This window comes from Lynx rufus, unplaced genomic scaffold (assembly GCF_022079265.1).
Source record: "Lynx rufus isolate CCGP_SWC_20201006 ecotype Redwood Valley unplaced genomic scaffold, mLynRuf1.p SCAF_10, whole genome shotgun sequence".
Classification (NCBI taxonomy): Eukaryota; Metazoa; Chordata; class Mammalia; order Carnivora; family Felidae; genus Lynx; species Lynx rufus.
The window spans coordinates 86,991,254-87,009,749 of NW_025814824.1; the positions used below are offsets into that span (position 1 = coordinate 86,991,254).

Below are 18,496 nucleotides of genomic sequence, written 5' to 3' on the forward strand. Positions count from 1 at the left end.
CCTATCCATGTGTCCCGATGCACAAGCCACCTGGTCTCCAGCTATTTCACAAATGCCTTCTAAGTGTTGGCCAAATGCTGGGGGTCCTGCAATGATTGAAATAGCTGCATCCGCCCGCCCTCTTGGGAGTTGAGTGGTTACAGCAGCTAAGGGCCTCCAACATGCCCGCCCTATGCTGAGAGCTTGACATGCGCCATTTCCTTGAGTCCTTACCCACCCCTAGGAGGCAGGGACCATGATGACTGTATTCCCATTTTATAAATGAGGACACTGAGGGGGCACCTGGCTGGCTCAGTCGGTAGAGGATGGGACTCTTGATCTCAGGGTTGTAGGTTTGAGCCCCATGTTGGGTGTAGAGATTGTTTAAAAATAAAATCTAAAGGGGTGCCCGGGTGGCTCAGTTGGTTAGGCATCCAACTTCGGCTCAGGTCATGATCTCGTGGTTTGTGAGTTCAAACCCCGTGTCAGGCTCTGTGCTGGCAGCTCAGAACCCAGAACCTTCTTTGGATTCTGTGTCTCCCTTTCTCTGCCTCGTCTCCAGATCACACACACACACTCTCTCTCTCTCTCAAAGATAAATAAACACTTAAAAAATGTTTTTACTAAAATCTAAAAAAGAAAATGAGAGACCGAGGCTCCGTGAGAAGAGGTGATTTGCCCAATGCCTCACAGGTGGGACTGGGAGTGTAACCCAGGTGTATCTGACTGAAAAGCAAAGAAGACAAGTCATACTAATGTGTGGTAGGTGTTGACAGAGGTATGGTGAGCAGTTGGTGAGGGGCAACCTATTTAGTCATCTAATCTCCACCTGCCGGTGTATCCCACTAGACTGTCAGCAACTTGAAGACGGGCTGTCTGTCTCGTTCCCTCTATGTCCCCTTGCATCTCCCCCACAGGCCAGGCCCAGGGTCTGGTGGAGTACTGCCTTGGCCTCACCATTTTGACCAGGCTAGGGGGAGGAGAACAAGGGAGCTGGTCACCACTGCCACCTTGCAAACTCTCATTTGCCCACATTGTATATGACCTCAGCAAATGATGTGGACACGATCGTGTTTATACCCCTGGATCCTGTGTGGATCAGATCAGAGCCTCCAATTCACTCTCGCTGTCATTCATTCAACAAACATTTATCGGGCTTCTGTTATTTCCTAAGCCCTGCAGATATAATCAGAGATAATCTACATGTCTAGATTTTACATGAGCTTTGTGGTCAGTGAGCTTGTAAATTACAATAATAAATACGTCAAACACGGACTCAAATTCTGGGAAGTGAGCACTAGCAGTGTGTCCTCATTTTTATATATAAGAAGTGGAGGGGCACCTGGGTGGCTCGGCAGGCTGAGCGTCCGACTTCAGCTCAGGTCATGATCTCATAGGTTGTGAGTTCGAGCCCCGCGTCAGGCTCTGCCCTGGCAGCTCAGAGCCTGGAGCCCGCTTCCGATTCTGTGTCTCCCTCTCTCTCTGCCCCTCCTCCGCTCCTGCCCTGTCTCTCAAAAATACACATTAAAAAAAAAGAAGTGGAGGGGTGCCTGGCTGGTTCAGTTCAGTGGAGCATGTGACGACTCTTGATCTCAGGGCTGTGGGCTCAAGCCCCATGTAGGGTGTAGGGATTACTTTAAAAAAACTATTTTATTTGGGAATGCAAACTGGTGCAGCCACTGAGGAAAACAGTATGGAAGTTCCCCAAAAAGTTAAAAATAGAACTACCCTAGGATCTAGCAATTGTACTACTGGGTGTTTGCCTACCTAAAGAATAAGAAAACACACCAATTCTAAAGGGATACATGCACCCCTATGTTAATAGAAGCATTATTTCCAATAGCCAAAATACAGAAGCAGCCCAGTGTCTATCTATTGATGAACGAATCAGGACAATGTGGTGTATATATATATACACTGGAATGTTGTTCAACTATAAAAAACGATGAAATCTTGCCATTTGCAATGACATGGGTGGAGCTAGCGAGTATAATGCTGAGTGAAGTTATTCAGCCAGAGAAAGACAAGTGCCGTATGATTTCATGTGGAATTTAAGAAATAAAACATGGGGTGCCTGGGTGGCTCAGTCGGTTAAGCATCCGACTGCAGCTCAGGTCACGATCTTGCGGTCTGTGAGTTCGAGCCCCGCGTCGGGCTCTGGGCTGATGGCTCGGAGCCTGGAGCCTGCTTCCGATTCTGTGTCTCCCTCTCTCTCTGCCCCTCCCCCGTTCATGCTCTGTCTCTCTCTGTCTCAAAAATAAATAAACGTTAAAAAAAATTTTTTTTAAAAAGAAATAAAACATGAGCAAAGGGGAAAAAAAGAGAGAGGCAAGGCAAGAAACAGACTCTTAACTCTGGAGATCAAACTGAAGGTCACCAGAGGGGAGGGTAGTGGGGGGATGGATTAAGTAAGTGATGGGGATTAAGGAGGGCACTTGTGATGAGCACCGGGTGTTGTATGGAAGTGTTGGGTCACTACATTGTACACCTGAAACTAATAGAATACTATATGTTAACTAACTGGAATGAAAATAATAACTTAAAAATAATAAAAATTAAAAAAAACCTTTTATTTGTTTGTTTTTGAGAGAGAGAAAGCACGAGCAGGTAAGGGGCAGAGAGCGAGGGAGATAGAGGATCCCAAGCAGGCCTCACACTGTCAGCACAGAGCCTGACATGGGACTCCATCTCATGAACCTTGAGATCATGACCTAAGCCAAAATCAAGAGCGAGATGCTTGGGACACCTGGGTGGTGTCTGACTCCGGCTCGGGTCATGATCTCATGACTCGTGTGTTCGGCCCCACATTGGGCTCTGTGTTGACAGCTCAGAGCTTGGAGGATGCTTCAGATCCTGTGTTCCCTCTCTCTCTGCCCCTCCCCTGCTTGCAATGTCTCTCTCTCTCTCTCTCTCAAAAAGAAATAAACACTAAAAAAATTTTTTTAAAAACATTGGGACACTTAACCGACTGAGCCACCCAGGTGCCTACCAAAAATAAAATCTTTTTTTTTTTAAGGTTTATTTATTTTGAGAGAGAGAGAGAGAGCAGGGGAGGGGAAGAAAGAATCCCAAGCAGGCTCTGCATTGTCTGCAAGGAGCCTGATGCAGGGCTTGATCTCAAGAACTGTGAGATCATGGCTTGAGTGGAAACCAATAGATGGATGCTTAACTGACTGAGCCACCCAGGAGCCACATAAAATCTGAAAAGAAAGAAAGGAAAGAAAGGAAAGAAAGGAAAGAAAGAAAAGAAAGAAAGAGAGGGAGGAAGAAAGAAAGAAAGAAAGAAAGAAAGAAAGAAAGAAAGAAAGAAAGGAATAAAGAAAGAAAGAAAGAAAGAAAGAAAGAAAGGGAGACTTTGAACAAACACTTGGCTGAGAAGCTGACCCATGTCTGTTGGATGCCAATGCCCATCACCACTGCACCACACTGCCTCCCACGAGGGAGCCGGAGCTTTAATTTACCTAAGTCCCCCCAAAGGATGCACTCTATACTCTGGAATAAATAGGTCCAAGTAATTATTAGACCAAAACTTCATTTCATTTTTGAGCCCTCTGACTAGACCCTGAAAATTGCCCATCCCCCCCTTTAAGGACTTCTTCCTGGACTAAGGAATTAGTGGATGTATTTCAGGATAAGAAGTAATTGTGGACGCCCAACATGTTTGATTATCAAGGAATCAAGTTTTCAGAGGTCTCAGTGCCACACAGGGCTGGGAAGCTGGTCAGTGACCCAGGACTCAGCAGGTGGCATGACAAATGTAGTCATAGGCTTAGAAGTTAGCTGATTTGCTGCAGGGTACAGAGAGGTCCGAGGCCAAAGTTAGGTACAGGTCTTCAGATCCGTGCCCTTTGTACCACGAGGTGTGTCAAACTGCTTACAACACACCAAGGCTAGAAAGGATTCCTAGGCAGAAATCCTGACGTCACATTTATTGCCATCCCAGAAGCAGAGGTCCCAGCCTCTGGTCTGCGGATCTTCTGAAACTTGTGAAGGTATTGAAGGCCGTAAAATATCCACATGAAAGTGAGGGAGGAGGTATCCAAAATTCGACTCTGGTGGGACTCGAACCCACAACCTTTGAATCACCACACCAAGGATCGGCTAGAAGTCCAATGCGCTATCCATTGCGCCACAGAGCCGGCTACCGAAACCTCCCCCGGCTCACCCCTCAGCCTAAGCCGCCCTTTTAGCGTTCTTCTAGGTGCGGCTTTGGCCTCTCCGGAACCCTGCTCGTGTCTGCGCGCGGACTCTGGATTCTCCGCCCACGATGCTGGCGGGGGTGTTCCCCCCACGTCCGAACGCCCCGGACTGGGGGCGCAGGACCCACTCCCAGCCCGCGGGTCTCCTCCCGTCCCGGGGGTCTCCGCGGCGGGGCCGGGCAGGGCGGCGCGGACTACAACTCCCAGCGTGCCGCGCGGGGTGCCGCCCGAGGCCGTCGCGCGCGCAGGGCGGGCTGGGCCGGGCGGCGTCGGCGCGTTGGAGCTGCGCGTCGCCGCGGTCTCTGCGGCTCTGCGGCCGTGGGGAAGGCGCGGGAGGCGGTGCTGCGAGCCGGCGCAGCCGGTTTGGGGTTGCAGGAGGCGGGCGGGGGAGGAGCGCCGCGGGCGGGCGGGGCCGGGCGGCAGGCGGGGCTGGCCGGGCGGCCGGGCCATGCAGGGCGCAGAGCCGGCAAAGCTCTGCTGAGACTCGGCTCTGCGCGCCCCAGGGGCGGCTGATGCCCCCAGCGTTCCCCACTCCGCTGCCGCAGCCAGGCCGCATCTGGACGGGGCACCGCGCGGCGGGGCCGACGCTGGGTGAGCAAAAGCCAGGCCAGTGGGTCCCCGGGAAGGGAATGTGCCCGGCTGAGTCTTGGGGAGGTGGCGCGGCCGGCTGGGATGAGGGACGCGCCCTGCTGTTGTGTCTCCTTGCCGGGCGCTCTGCTGCCCTGGCTCCTTAGGGGCGAGGGCGGTTCGCAGTGACCAGGGACGGGGGCGCGAGGTATCTCGGCATCCCTTTCCCTTCTCGTCCCATCCCCCAGCCATCCAGGATGGGTTCCTGTTCTCTGCCCTGGCCGGTTCTGGGAGGTCTGAGGACCTTAGAGACCTTGGCATTGGATTTAGGAGTGCTGGTTTGGTCTCCCTCCCGGCTTTTGATTTTCCCGTGGAGAAGGGGGAGATGGCATGTAAGGGCTCCCTGTGGTCCAGACCGTGTCCTCATACTGGCTTGGAGACTCTCAGGCTACATCACAGCCGTGACCTTCAGCCCCCACCCACGAATCGGAGAACCCTGCAAGAAAACGGAGTCCCATCTGCTTCCTCTTGAGCAAGTCCCTAAGGCTCCAGGAGAAGAGCCCAAGACTCCTAATCTCAGTCCAGTCAGCTGTTCCCCTTCCCCTATAGCCCAATCCCTAAAGATGCATGTAAATGGCTTGCTGAGTGTGTTTGTAAGGGGGTGCCTTCAGTGACCTCTTGTGCTCCCTCAATCACCTTTCCCCTCTAGGCGGTCATCTCTCAGGCACCTCCAGGCTCTAACCCGTTTGCTCTGTCGCCCTCTGTGGGCCAGCAGAAACATGGCACCCTGCGAGTTTGTGGGCAGAGACTCCGCCAGGCCCCTTTCCGGGGAGCTTGCCCCTTTGGGTGTTGTGGCTTGGCCTGGTCATCCAGAGACCCAAAGACCCATCCTTGAGTATTTGGATGAGGAGTCAAGCCAGAGACGCTTAAGTTAATACCCCCTCCAAGACATTTTGGTTCAAGATCCTGGATGTCAGGAGGGTAGACTGTCCTGTTTTGGCTGGAAGGGCTTCCAAGAGCAATTCTCACTTACACCATAGCACAGAGGGGGAGACTAAGGCCTAAAGTAGGAAAGGAACTTACCCAAGGTCACTGGAAGAGTCGTAGGAGGACTAAGGGGCTAGAATCTAGCCTCTGTGTCTCAGCCATGGAATTACTCATCTCTAGTCCCGTGCTTCTAGCCTGTTTCAAGACAGCTGTGGAAAGGGACCCCATCCTCAGCTGCCTACTCAGTATGGCTAAGCCTCACCTCACTACAGGTTGAGCCTTAGGATCATAGTAGCTGCCTAGGCCAGGAGGTAGGGGACATAGACATTTGGCTCCACTGACTGCTCTGTGCCCACAGGCCGCAATGCTGCTCGGGGCGTCTCTGGTGGGGGTGTTGCTGTTCTCCAAGCTGGTGCTGAAATTGCCTTGGACTCAAGTGGGGTTCTCCCTGCTGTTCCTCTACCTGGGATCTGGAGGCTGGCGCTTTGTCCGAATCTTCATCAAGACCATAAGGCGTGATGTCTTGTGAGTATTTGGTCCAGCCCATCTTGGGGTCTCCCTAATTCCCCAGATTTCTCCAGACCAGACCAGGGCACCTGGGCCCCAGAGGAGGAACCTCTGCTCTACCTCCTTCCCCCAGCAGTAGTACCTGGTATCTCCATCTTCCAAGATGAAAGTCTTCTCCTAGGGCATCTCCCTAACTTGATGCTGTTTAGCCTAGGGCAGACTTAGGGGCCCAGGACATGCACTGAATGCCAGGTGTGTTGAGAAGACATCTGCAAAGAGTCCTGAGGACATGTTTTAGTTAGTGAGATGATGGAGAGGAACCCTGTGGGAAGGACCCTGTCCTTGGGTTGGCATGAGTCTAAGAGGGCACAGAGGTCAGAGCAGGGCCCTGAAACAGATGCGTGGAGGAACCTGCTCCCCAAAGAAAGTCAGGTAGGGTCTATAGGGCCATCCTGTGCCAGAAACACCTGCTGCTACCTGCTCTGTGCGAGGCATCGGGCTGGCTCTGGGACCCAGGGAGGAACAAGGGAGACCTAGTCCTGGGCCCGGCTCAGTCTGGTCAGGGAGATGAGAAGGTGATACAGTAAATCCCTAAACTCACAATGTTGTGTGGGCAGAGACCCTGGCCATCTTGCTCACAGTGGTGTCCCAGTGCTCGGCACAGTGACCCACACTCAGAACAGGCAGCTCGCTGATCTGAATTGACTGCAAAAGGAGGTATCGAGCGGCCACTGCAGGAGGGGCGGTAGCAGAGAGCTGTGAGAGTATGGAGCAGGGAGAGAGGGCTTTAGGCGTAAGCCTTGGGGAATCAGGGAGGCCTGGAGGACAAAAAGCTATAGTTAAAAGGCTCCTCCAGGTGATGGGAGCAGGCATAGAAGAGTGGAGCTCCAGTGGCACAATTGGTTAGCACGTGGTACTTATACAACAGAATAGGCATAGAAGTCAGGGAGCTAGGAGGGTTCAGGGGTCAGAGGTGGCAGGGGCAGGCAGGAAAAGGGGATATTGCCAAGTGATTCCGCATCACCTAGTGAAGCTCTGTGCCCGGTACTGAGTGAGACCCGGGGGGGTCTCAGGGGGTAAGCAGGATGGAGCCCCTGCTGGGCTCACAGGGAGGGAGACCGAACAAATCACAAACTTATCCTTTATTTACTGTGAGAGTGGTCTGGAGAGGTTGCAGTACAGGGCTGTGGGAGGTCCCAGATGAGCTGGGACTTCGACTTGGGCCCCAGAATCTTGGAAGACTCTGACAGAACACTAGATTCCAAGAAGAGCTTCAAGGGTCCTGGGTGTTACACTCTGGAGCCAGAGAGGACTGAGATTGTGATCTTAGCTTGTCGCAGCCTGGGCGAGCCGTGGTGCTGCAGGGCCTCGCTTTCTCCCTCGTACTGAGGAGGGAGTCACCCCCCGGGGTCCCTGGTGTTATTGTGAGGCATCAGTGGGCTGGTGCCTGTAATGGTGCCCAGCACACAGGTGCTGGGAAACGGGAGCGTTGCAAGTGATCGGGCTCAGGAACCTCAGGCCCTTGGAACAGCAGCCTGGGCCAGGGTGTCGGGAACCCTGCTCCCAACCCCAGCAGTCACGGCTCCCTTGCTTGCTCCCACCTAGCGGCGGCATAGTGCTCCTGAAAGTGAAGGCAAAGGTCCGGCGGTACCTGCGGGAGCGGCGGACAGTGCCCATTTTGTTTGCCTCCACGGTCCGGCGCCACCCTGACAAAACAGCCTTGATCTTTGAGGGCACAGACACACATTGGACCTTCCGCCAGCTGGATGACTACTCAAGCAGCGTGGCCAACTTCCTACAGGCTCAGGGCCTGGCCTCGGGCGACGTGGCTGCCCTCTTCATGGAGAACCGCAATGAGTTCGTGGGCCTATGGCTGGGCATGGCCAAGCTGGGTGTGGAGGCAGCACTCATCAACACCAACCTGCGGCGGGACGCCCTGCGCCACTGCCTGACCACTTCCCAGGCCAAGGTCCTCATCTTTGGCAGTGAGATGGCTCCAGGTGAGCCCCTGGGGTGTGGGGTCAGGCAGGGAGTCCCACAGCATCTTGCACAGACTACAGCACCCTTCTGGGCCTGAGGGAAGCTATGTGGCTCAGAGGTTAAGGGCATGAGCCTTGGTGTCCGATGGCCTGGCCTCTGCCACTGGTAAGCTGGAGATCCTGAGGAAGAGACTGGAAATGTCTGTGTCTCTGTTTTCTCACTGTCCTACCTACCACATACTGTTTTTAAGAAGATACTTTGCCTGCAGCACTAACAAAGTAGCTGATGCTAGGTGAGCCCTCAGCTATAATGGTAACCATTCTTATGAGTAATTAGGCCTCATTTGCTTCATCTATAAAATGGAAACAATCTCTTTTCTGCTGTCTGGCAGAGCTTATGTTATTTGCCGTGGTGTGGAGCACTGACCAAGACTGAGCTTGGTGCTTTAATAGGCAGCTCTAGGGGTGCCTGGGTGGCTTAGTCGGTTGAGCGTCCAACTTCAGCTGAGGTCATGATCTCAGTTCGTGAGTTCGAGCCCCGCGCCAGGCTCTGTGCTGACAGCTCAGATCCCGGAGCCTGCTTCAGAATCTGTGCCTTCCTTTCTCCCCCTCCCTGCTGGTGCTCTGTTTCTCTCTCTCAAATATAAATAAACGTTAAAAAAATTTTAATAAGCAGCTCTAATCTTCACAAAGCCTGGTGAAGTAGGGATGGCTGTCTCGGCTTTACAGATGAGGAGACAGAGGTTCCGAGTGGTGTGAGGAGATCATCTAAGGTCACACAGAGGCAGGATTTCATCTTGGGCTTGACCAGTGTCCCCTGTCCCGCATGGCTATGGTGCGGGATGACGGCCAGGGAAGGTGACTGAAATGCAGAACGGGAGAGGAACGATGCAGCAGGGAGAGGGGAGAGGGTTGGACAAATGTAAAGGGAGGCCGAGGAAGTGGGGCTGAGGGGGCCGGGACTGGCCTGTGCCTGGTGCGGGTGAGCACCTGGACCGTGGTAGTGCACAGGAGAGCCTGAGAGAAGGTTCCCACCCTCTGACCCTCCATGCCTCCCTTCCAACCATACACGAGCGTGGCACAGTGTGTAAAGGCACAGACCTTGGTGTGCGGTACAGCTGGTCATTCTAGCTGTGAGCAGGCCCTGCCGTCCTGGGAGCCTCGTCTCCTCATCTATGCAACGGGCTGCCGTTGGTACCTGGGCTGTGTGAGCAGGAGAGCACATGGAAGGAGCCCGCCGTGTAGCTCCGTAGCAGCTAAGGGAGCTGTTGCTCTTGTCAGCATCTTTCTTACAACGAGGCTGGTGCTTCACCCATCTTGCTCCACACACACAGCCGGTCTCCCCTGATGACATGCCAGCCTTGACACAAGCAGAGGTCCTGAGGACATGGGGTCCCTGGCCTGCCCCCTGATCAGCCCTGTCTTCCCCACAGCCATCTTTGAAATCCATGCCAGCCTGGACCCTTCACTCAGCCTCTTCTGCTCCGGCCCCTGGGAGCCCGGCACGGTGCCCGTCGGCACAGAGCACCTGGACCCCCTGCTGGAAGATGCCCCCAAGCACCTGCCCAGTAGCCCTGACAAGGGCTTCACAGGTGAGTCCCCTGCCCCACAGAGGGGTTCTCAGAGGGGCCCAGGACAGAGCGCTGACCTCAGGGCGGGAGGCCTGCATACTCCTGCAGACTTGTCATGTGACCTGGAGTGAGTCATATCACCTACCTTTTTCCATCTGGGAAGATGGGCACAGTTACTATGGGTCACTCTGAAGGTTAAATGAGCTGAAGATGCCAGGCACGGTGCCAAGCACTTGGGAGCTCACAAAACCTGATTCTTGGACTTGTTGAACGAGCCTTCATCGCTGCCCAAATGTGCAAGATCATGTGGAGCCCAAGAAACTGCTGGGTCTGAATTTCGGCTGGGGTTGGACCGGGGGCAAGACCCTCTAAATATTCACCCAGCACCTGTTTGGTGCTGGCCCCTGTCAGCCTGCGATCCTCTCCCTGCCCTAGACTGTCCTGCCTGCCCATCCCCTCCTGCAGGCAGCCTCTGACCCTGTAGCCTCTCCTCTGCTCCACCCTGCCCTATGGAACCCCCAGCTTGCTGCGCCACCCAGAGGGCGAGAGCTGGTGCTGAGCACATGCAGCAGCCCCTCTGCTTCCCTCGTGCCCCGGAGCACCTGAGCTGCCCTCTGAGCCTCGGTTCCCACAGCTATAAAATCAGGGGTGGTAATGGAACCTATTTTATGGAGTGGCTTTGAAGATTGTAAAAGATAACAGTGGAAAACTAGGGTGTGACAAGAAGTGCTCAGTAACCGGTCATTGTCATTGCAGTCATTTCATCTCTGTCATACGTGGATTTTGTCTCCCGGTGCTTTTGTAAGCTACTTGAAGACAGGGTGTCTGTCTGGGTCAGCCTGGTGTCCTCATGGTGTCCAGCCCTTGGCATCAGCAGGCATCCAGAGGGCATGAGATGGTTGACACACAGCGTGCAGCTGTCCCACAGCGTTCCTGACCTAGAACCCCCAGCCCAGTGGGGAAACTAATGTGACAGCCCCTGACCTGGGCTACAGGGTGGGATGGAGAAGTGGTCTGTGGTACAGAAGTTCCCTGGGCACTGTCCTTCCTGCAGATAATGCCTCCTCAGCCCTGTGCTGTCCCTTCTCAAAGCCATTTATGTGTCTGTTTTCTTTAGATAAGCTCTTCTACATCTACACATCAGGCACCACAGGGATGCCCAAAGCCGCCATTGTGGTGCACAGCAGGTAAGGGGCGAGGCTCCTGGGGGGAGGACTGGGGGTGGTGGGACCCAGGGGCCTCTCTTCCTCCTTTCCAGGGCCCACCGAACACTCTGTGCCCTCCAGGTATTACCGCATGGCTGCCCTGGTGTACTACGGATTCCGAATGCGGCCAGACGACATTGTCTATGACTGCCTGCCCCTCTACCACTCAGCAGGTAGTACTGGGCCCTTCCTCTCAGTCTCTGGCACCCCAGGCCTCAGGAGCCCCCCCAACCCCCTCAGCAGGCAGCATCTTGTGGTAGAAACACATGAGCTTTGGAGTCAAATCTGGGTTAAAATTCAGAGGTAGCCATTGACTGGACCTCTGAATGAAGACAGCAACGTGAACCTCACAGCTTGTGTGTCCGCAACACACAGGACACCTGGGTTAGTCTGTTCATTTTCATGGGTGTGCACACCCTTGCTGCTTGGTCTTAGGAGCTTTAGGGAAGACAGAAATGGAATAAATATAGTTCCTGCCCTCAAGGTGCTTAGAGTCAGATGTGTATTTAAGGCAGGATGAAGGATGGAACCCCAACCTGACTTTAATTCAGGAAATGACATGGTGAGTGCAGAGACAGGCAGGGAGCAGGAGCTCAGCTCAAGAGAAGAGCCCACTGATGGCCAGGAAAGCTTCCTGGAGGAGATGCATTCAAGTCAGGCAGATGTGAGGTGCAGAAGCCAGGTGGGCTAGCTTGTTCCCCCCTGGATGAATGGCAGCATTACAGGTACAGGAGCAGGAGCTTGGGGCCAGCTCCAGAGGCCCCAGGGAACGGTCTAAGGAGTATGCACTTGATCCCACACTGGGGAGGTACTGGGGAGCCATGGAAGACTAGGGGAGAGGTATGATTAGTGCTGGAGGAACAGGACAGGAAAGAGGGACTGGGGGAAGGGCCTTTGAGGAGACGGGCTGGACAAGAGGAGGCTCTGGAGGGAGGGGTCTCCTGGCTCCCAGACCTCCATGGCCCATCCCTTCGCCTTCAGGAAACATTGTGGGAATCGGGCAGTGCCTGCTCCATGGCATGACGGTGGTGATCCGGAAGAAGTTCTCAGCCTCCCGGTTCTGGGACGATTGTATTAAGTACAACTGCACAGTGAGTGAGGAGGGCAGGGGATGAGCCGTCCCTGTCCCCTTGTGACCGAGCAGCCCCACTCGGGGACGTCAGTCTTACAGCTAAGGCCAGTTGTTCACTGGGGGCAACATTCCCATTGTTCGGATGGGGAGGCTGAGGCCCGGGGCCTACAGGATTGGGAGGTGAAGTGAGAGCAGCCACGGGCCAGCCTCACTCCAGGTCCACCCACAGATTGTGCAGTACATCGGCGAGTTGTGTCGGTACCTCCTGAACCAGCCGCCCCGGGAGGCGGAGCACCAGCACCAGGTGCGCATGGCACTCGGCAATGGCCTCCGCCAGTCCATCTGGACCGACTTTTCTAGCCGCTTCCACATCCCCCAGGTGGCCGAGTTCTACGGGGCCACCGAGTGTAACTGCAGTGTGGGCAACTTCGACAGCCAGGTGGGCAGTGGGGCAGTGGAGGGCGGGCAGGGTCCAGCGTGGAGTGTGGTGGGCACCAGAGCCTCCACTGTCTGGTTAGGGCGGGCAGGGTCCAGCACAGAGGGTGGTGGGCACCAGAGCCTCCGCTGTCCGGTTAGGGCAAGGCAGTCATGGGAGTGTGAGGGCCAGGCCCCCCAACACTGCCTAGTCTCAGGCCTGTGGCGGGAGAGCCCAGGTCCCAAGTCTTGGCCTTTGCAGGTGGGGGCATGTGGCTTCAACAGCCGCATCCTGTCCTTTGTGTACCCCATCCGGCTGGTGCGAGTCAACGAGGACACCATGGAACTGATCCGGGGGCCCAATGGCCTCTGCCTTCCCTGCCAGCCAGGTCTGCCCCGGGGCTGGAAGTGTGGGCAGAGCAGGGGAGGTTGGCCTGGGAGATGGGACTGGGATGGGTGAGTAGGGAGCCCTTATTCTGACCAGTGGCTGTCACTCAGCTCTTCTCTTATAGCCACGAGTCCTCTTTCTTCATCCATCTGTCCCTCCATTCCTTGTCCCCTCTACCCATCAGTCAATTAACTCACTGTCGTGTGGAGGACGCTGGGATTGATCCTGGCTCAGTCCCTTAGCTCTGTGCCCAAGTCCCCTCATCTGCCAGTGAGGCTGATGGCGGCGCTGCCTCCTGCGGCTGCCCCGGGGGTCACGTATGGTAAAGAACGGACCGCTCTCTGAACAGAGCCAGGGGCCCAAGGAGTGCTGGCCCCGGTCAGGCTGTCCCCATAGTGCCTGGCCACCCTTTCGTATCGTTCATCTTTTCATCTCATAGGCGTTACTCAGACATTACTGAGTGCCCATGTGCCGCAGACCCGCCCAGAGAAGCTCCCTGCCCTCCAGGCTCCCGCACCGGAGCAGGGCAGCGTTTCTGTGGGAAGCAGTGTGAACAGAAGTCAAATCAAGATGCAGGGCACATTGCGGGGGGGGGGGGGGGGGGCTGGTGGTGGAGGAGGCCTAACCCTAACCCTTCCCTGCACCCAGGTGAGCCAGGCCAGCTAGTGGGCCGCATCATCCAGCAGGATCCCCTGCGGCGCTTTGACGGCTACCTCAACCAGGGTGCCAACAATAAGAAGATTGCCAAGGACGTCTTCCAAAAGGGAGACCAGGCCTACCTCACCGGTGGGTGGGCACCAGCCCCTTTGGGGTGGGCAGGGTGGAGAGGAATGAAGGGGCCCTCGCCCACCTGCAGAGAACACCTGCCCCAGGATGCGCCAGTCCCAGCCGTCCCTGTCCAGCAGATCCCGGGGTCCGGTGAGGCCTGCCGGCCCCAGCCCTGCCTCACACAGCGCCCCCCTAGGTGACGTGCTGGTGATGGACGAGCTGGGCTATCTGTACTTCCGAGACCGCACGGGAGACACGTTCCGCTGGAAAGGCGAGAATGTGTCCACCACCGAGGTGGAGGGCACACTCAGCCGCCTGCTGGACATGGCCGACGTGGCAGTGTATGGTGTCGGGGTGCCAGGTATCTGTTGGCTGGTGGGAGCTGCCAGGTGTGGGTGGGAGGCACCCCCAGGGGGCACGGCCAGCTCCTCACGGTCCGTGCTGCTGCCTCCAGGAACCGAGGGCCGGGCTGGAATGGCTGCGGTGGCCAACCCTGCTGGCAGCTGTGACCTGGAGCATTTTGCACAGCTGCTGGAGAAGGAGCTGCCCCTGTATGCCCGCCCCATCTTCCTGCGCTTCCTGCCTGAGCTGCACAAAACGGGTATGTCCCCTCCCCTGCTCCTGCTTACAGGCCCCAGGCCTGTGCCCCTTCTTGGTTCCTTTTGGAGAGACCCAGGCGGCTGTCATTTGACCTTTACCCACAGCATTGCTGTGTCGTTGGTAAGCAGACCTCCCTGTGTACAAGTGAATGGACTGAGCCTTCAGAGAGAGAAGGTTCATACGTCCGTTAGTGGGATGAATGTTTACTGAGTACCTACTATGTGCCTGCCAGGCTCTGTGCTAGGCCTTTGGGGATATAGGTAACAAATTCTGATGGGACCTTTGCCTTCTTGAAGCCTGTTCAGCGGTAGGGGAGGCAGCAGAGGACACGGAATTCCAAATGTAAAGGATAGAATACAGATCAAACTGACAGAAAAGCAAATGAATGGGGGTGGGGTGCCTGGGAGGCCCCCCTGAGGAAGTGATGTTTGAGCTGAGACCTGAATGAAAGGGCGGGGTTTGTGGGGTGGGAGGCATTCCAGGCAGGTCCTGAGACAGGACGGCACTTGGCCAAGAGAGGAAGGAAAGGAGGCCCCCAAAGCTGGAGCCAAGGGAGGGGGGGTGGGGGCAGGCAGTGATGTCAGGTGGGGCAGAGAGGTCAGTGGAGACCAGAAGACTCTGTGGGCTGGGGAGGGGCCGGGACTATGTCCAGGCAGTAGGGAGCCACAGAAGTGTTTGAGTAGAGCAGTGACCTATGTCAGGTGCATGTTCCACACAGTCCTCTGGATGCCATGTGGAGTGCAGGAGAGGGCTGCAGACAGCTCCAGGGGAGTGGGGAGACGAGTGAGGGGCTCTTGCTGTTGTCCAGGCGAGAGGTGAGTGGTGGGTCCACGGTCACATATCAGGGCAGTGCCAGCCTCTGTCTGTTGGACCACTGACGGGTCCCCTGATGGGCAGGAAGTCTGGGGGTCCTGCCCAGTCCTGCCCCCAGCTTGCCTTAGTGCTTGTTGTCCTGTCCGGACTCTCCCCCTGCTCAGCCTCAGGCCACCTCCCATATGCTCATCGTGTCAAGCCCTGCCCTGCTGGAAGGCCTGCCCTGACCAAGGTGGCCCCTGCCAGGTAGTAGGCCCCTAGGAGCACCTGAAACAGTGCATGACTGAGCCTGAGAGCTCCTGAGTTTTGGGTGACAGCTGACTTCTCTGTGCAGGAGAGGCAGGGAAGCTGTCAGCTCTCAGGTTTCAGAGGGTTTGCTACAGCACAAACACCCCAGAACTTACTTTAGGGCATAAAACAGTCATGTTTTTGCTCTCAGTGGTGGGTCAGCAATTTGGGGTCAAGTTCAGCTGAGCGGTTCTTCTGCTGGCCCCCCCTGGAGTGGAAGAGCTGCCATCGCTTGTGACTCAGCTGGGGCTGGAGGGGCCAGGATGATGTCCTTACCCACCCGTCTGGCTCCCGGCCAGTTGGTTCTGCAGCGCTGGCCAACAGACCTGTGTGTGAGGATGATGATGTTCTGTATGTGCGCTGACCGGCACGGCAGCCACTAGCCCTGCGTAGCTACTGAGCGCTTTTTTAAATGGAACCGGTATGACTGAGGAACTGAATTTGACATTTTGCTTAATTTTAATTAAATGTGTGTGGTCTCGTATGGCCAGTGGCTCTCCTACTGGATAGTGCCAGCCCAGGGGGCTTTCCTGGGATGTTTCCCCTCTGTTCTGCGTGGCTTCCCAGCCTTCAGAGACCACACCAGTGTCAGGCACTGCCAGGAGGGAGGGAGTAGAAGCTGCAAAGCCCCTCGAGGCCTAGACCCAGCACTCGAATGTTCTGTTGGTCAAAGCAAGTCACAAGGCCAGTTTGGGTTCAGGTGGGGGATGGAAAAAGACTCCAGCTCTTGCTGGGAGACATGGCCAAGCCACAAGGTGGTGGAGTACGCATCCAGGGAGGGAAGGAATCGGGCAATTTGTCATACATACCTGGATTCAAATCCCAGTTCCGGCGTTGATGAGCTGTGTGATGTTGGCCCCGGGGGCGTGTCTTACTGCGCCAGTCTCTCCTGCCCTGTAGGGGTGATGCCCCTGAGGAGAGATGGGGAATTTACATTACGAGTGCTGAGAAAACATTGCTGCCTGTTGAAACGACTTCAGATATGTTAAAAGCTGAAAATGACATGCATTGTAGAATCCATAGAAGAGTGTTGAGCACCTGCCTCTGGGGTTGATGTGCAGATTAAATTAGATCATGCCCTTCCCTGGGAGGTGCTCAAAGCCCAGATCTGAGTTCTGGTCCTCACTCTGCTGTCACTCAGTGTGTGTGGCCTTAGATGGATAGTTTCCCTTCTTTGGTTGTCAGTTTCCCCATTTGCAAAAAGAAGACGGGTAATGCAGCCCCCCCACGCCTTCACCAGGGCTGCTCTGAAAAGCAGGATATAATGTAATTAACTGGAGCCTCCTTTGCAAACTGTAAAGGGCTTGGCCCTACCGTGCTCTAGGCCGCTTTCCCGTGTTCTCTCCAGCCTTCCTTCTCTGTCCCTCTTCAGCTTTGGTGGGCAGCTTCCTGAGGCCCAGGCCCCTGCCCTGCACCCTCTGATCCATCCCCATTGCTCCCTCAGGGACCTTCAAGCTACAGAAGACAGAGCTGCGGAAGGAAGGCTTTGACCCATCAGTTGTGAGAGACCCACTGTTCTACTTGGATACCCGGAAGGGCCGCTACATCCCGCTGGATCAAGAGGCCTACGCCCGCATCCAGGCAGGCGAGGAGAAGCTGTGATTTGCCCCTGAGTCCCTCTAAGGGCCAGTGGGTGCAGGATCCAGAGCCCCAGCTCCCACCCCAGAGGGGTCATGGGCGATGCCAGACCAAAGCAAGCAGGGCCCAGCACCTCCGCCCCGAGGTGCTGACCCCCTCCCCATCAAAACTGCCAAGTGACTCACTGCCACCTCCCCCTGCCCCCCAAGAGGGCTTTCTGTGAAAGCCTCATGTCCGCATTACGTCTTCGAGGCCAGGTGGGGCCTCTAGGCCCCAGGCTAAGATGGACTGGGTGCCTCAGGAGGACGTCTTGGGTCAGGGCAGGGCCAGGTGGAGGGTCGCCAAGCACTCCCCCAAAAGCAGGGAGCTTGTAAATGGGACCAGGGCAGAAGCCCCCAGACTCAGGAAGCCAGCAGAGTGGGCAGGGGCTGCAGTGGCTGTTGATCAGGTGGCCGAAGAGGATCCTAGCCCTGGAGCTGTTCCAGTGTCGCTCAGCACTGCCTGCGCCTCAGGGAGGGTAGGAGGACCACCCTGACCTGCAGCGGGCAGTCTGGACTGAGCCCCCCGCCCCGCCCCGCCACCATCCTTCTCCTCGGTGGCTGCCTGGCTGCCCCTCAGGTGGGACCTTTCTCTTTGTAGGTCTGTCTGTGTCACTTTCTCCATCTCAGTCCTGGGCCGGTTATGAGAGGAGCAGGGGTAGAGGGGGTCACTCAGGGGCCAATAAACTGCCTTGACTCCCCCTAGCCTGTGTGCGTACCACCTGAGCTCACCCTACCTGCTCAGGCCCCACCTCCTGCCCCTCCGGCCCACTCACTCACTCCGACTTAGGGATATAGTGGTTAAGATGCCTTCAGTGAGTTGGCAAGGCATTTAATAGTGTGAGCTTGAAAGTCCAAACCAGCCGTGTCACTTTTGAGTTCGTGGCCTAGGGCAAGTGACTCAGTCTCCTCTTCTGTGAAAGGGGAGTAATCGGGAGGATTTCAGAGAACAAAGGGACCCATTTTGAGGAAAGGGCTGTTCAGAGCCTTTGAGGGAGAAAACTCTAGCCCAGGATGGGATCCCGTCTCCAGACCCTCACTTGTGCTGTTCGCCTTGCCTGGGGTGCATTTCTCCAGGGGTTCGGTGGCTGTGCAAAAGCCAGAGCAGGACCGCCTGACCAGCTGGGGCAGAGTCCAGGATAAAGCTTCCTGGAGCGGTGTTACCAGAGCTGCAGCAATCAGCAGCGCCAGTGGAGAGCCAGCTGTCTCCTGGGCCCCATCACTGGCGTCACACCCGGGCTGGAAACGGGTGGCCCATTGGGAAAGGGGTCCAACTCACCCCAGGGCAGTGGGCAATGTGTGCCCCTGGGGCTTCATCTTCACTGTTTAACCCTCACCACGGTCTGTCATTTGCTGAGGTCACACAGCAGTGGAGGCGGGGCGCTGGAAGGCAAACCCAAGCCCCTCTTGCTTCCTGCTGCCCCACCCGCCTGCTGGTGCAGAAGGCAACGGGAAAACCAACACAGCTTCCATTCCACGAATGCCTGTGGAGCCAACTGTAGGCCCCGCCCTAGGCCTGCAGCTGGCAGCCAGGGTGGAGGGG

At 56.0% G+C, this 18,496-nt stretch overlaps 1 protein-coding gene and 1 non-coding gene across 2 annotated transcripts; one reads left to right on the plus strand and one right to left on the minus strand.

The window, feature by feature from the left end:
* Positions 1-4,026: 4,026 nt before the first annotated feature.
* TRNAR-UCU (transfer RNA arginine (anticodon UCU)) lies at positions 4,027-4,118 on the minus strand. The gene is given in 2 exon segments: positions 4,027-4,062; positions 4,082-4,118. It is a non-coding gene; the product is annotated as a tRNA-Arg (tRNA).
* Positions 4,119-4,642: 524 nt separating this feature from the next.
* On the plus strand, positions 4,643-17,658 carry SLC27A4 (solute carrier family 27 member 4). The gene is made up of 13 exons (XM_047070229.1): positions 4,643-4,769; positions 6,091-6,257; positions 7,845-8,239; positions 9,652-9,810; positions 10,907-10,976; positions 11,076-11,167; positions 11,976-12,085; positions 12,296-12,505; positions 12,743-12,869; positions 13,517-13,654; positions 13,833-13,997; positions 14,091-14,237; positions 16,782-17,658. Exons 2-13 carry the CDS (start codon positions 6,097-6,099, stop codon positions 16,937-16,939), a joined length of 1,932 nt encoding a protein of 643 aa, XP_046926185.1. The 5' UTR covers positions 4,643-4,769; positions 6,091-6,096; the 3' UTR covers positions 16,940-17,658.
* The last annotated feature ends 838 nt before the right edge of the window (positions 17,659-18,496 follow it).

Coding starts and splice junctions, on each gene's coding strand:
- SLC27A4 (XM_047070229.1), top strand. CDS start 6,097: ATGCTGCTCGGGGCGTCTCTGGTGGGGGTGTTGCTGTTCTCCAAGCTG. Junction 6,258..7,844: donor ACCATAAGGCGTGATGTCTT/GTGAGTATTTGG, acceptor GCTCCCACCTAG/CGGCGGCATAGTGCTCCTGA. Junction 14,238..16,781: donor GCCTGAGCTGCACAAAACGG/GTATGTCCCCTC, acceptor TTGCTCCCTCAG/GGACCTTCAAGCTACAGAAG.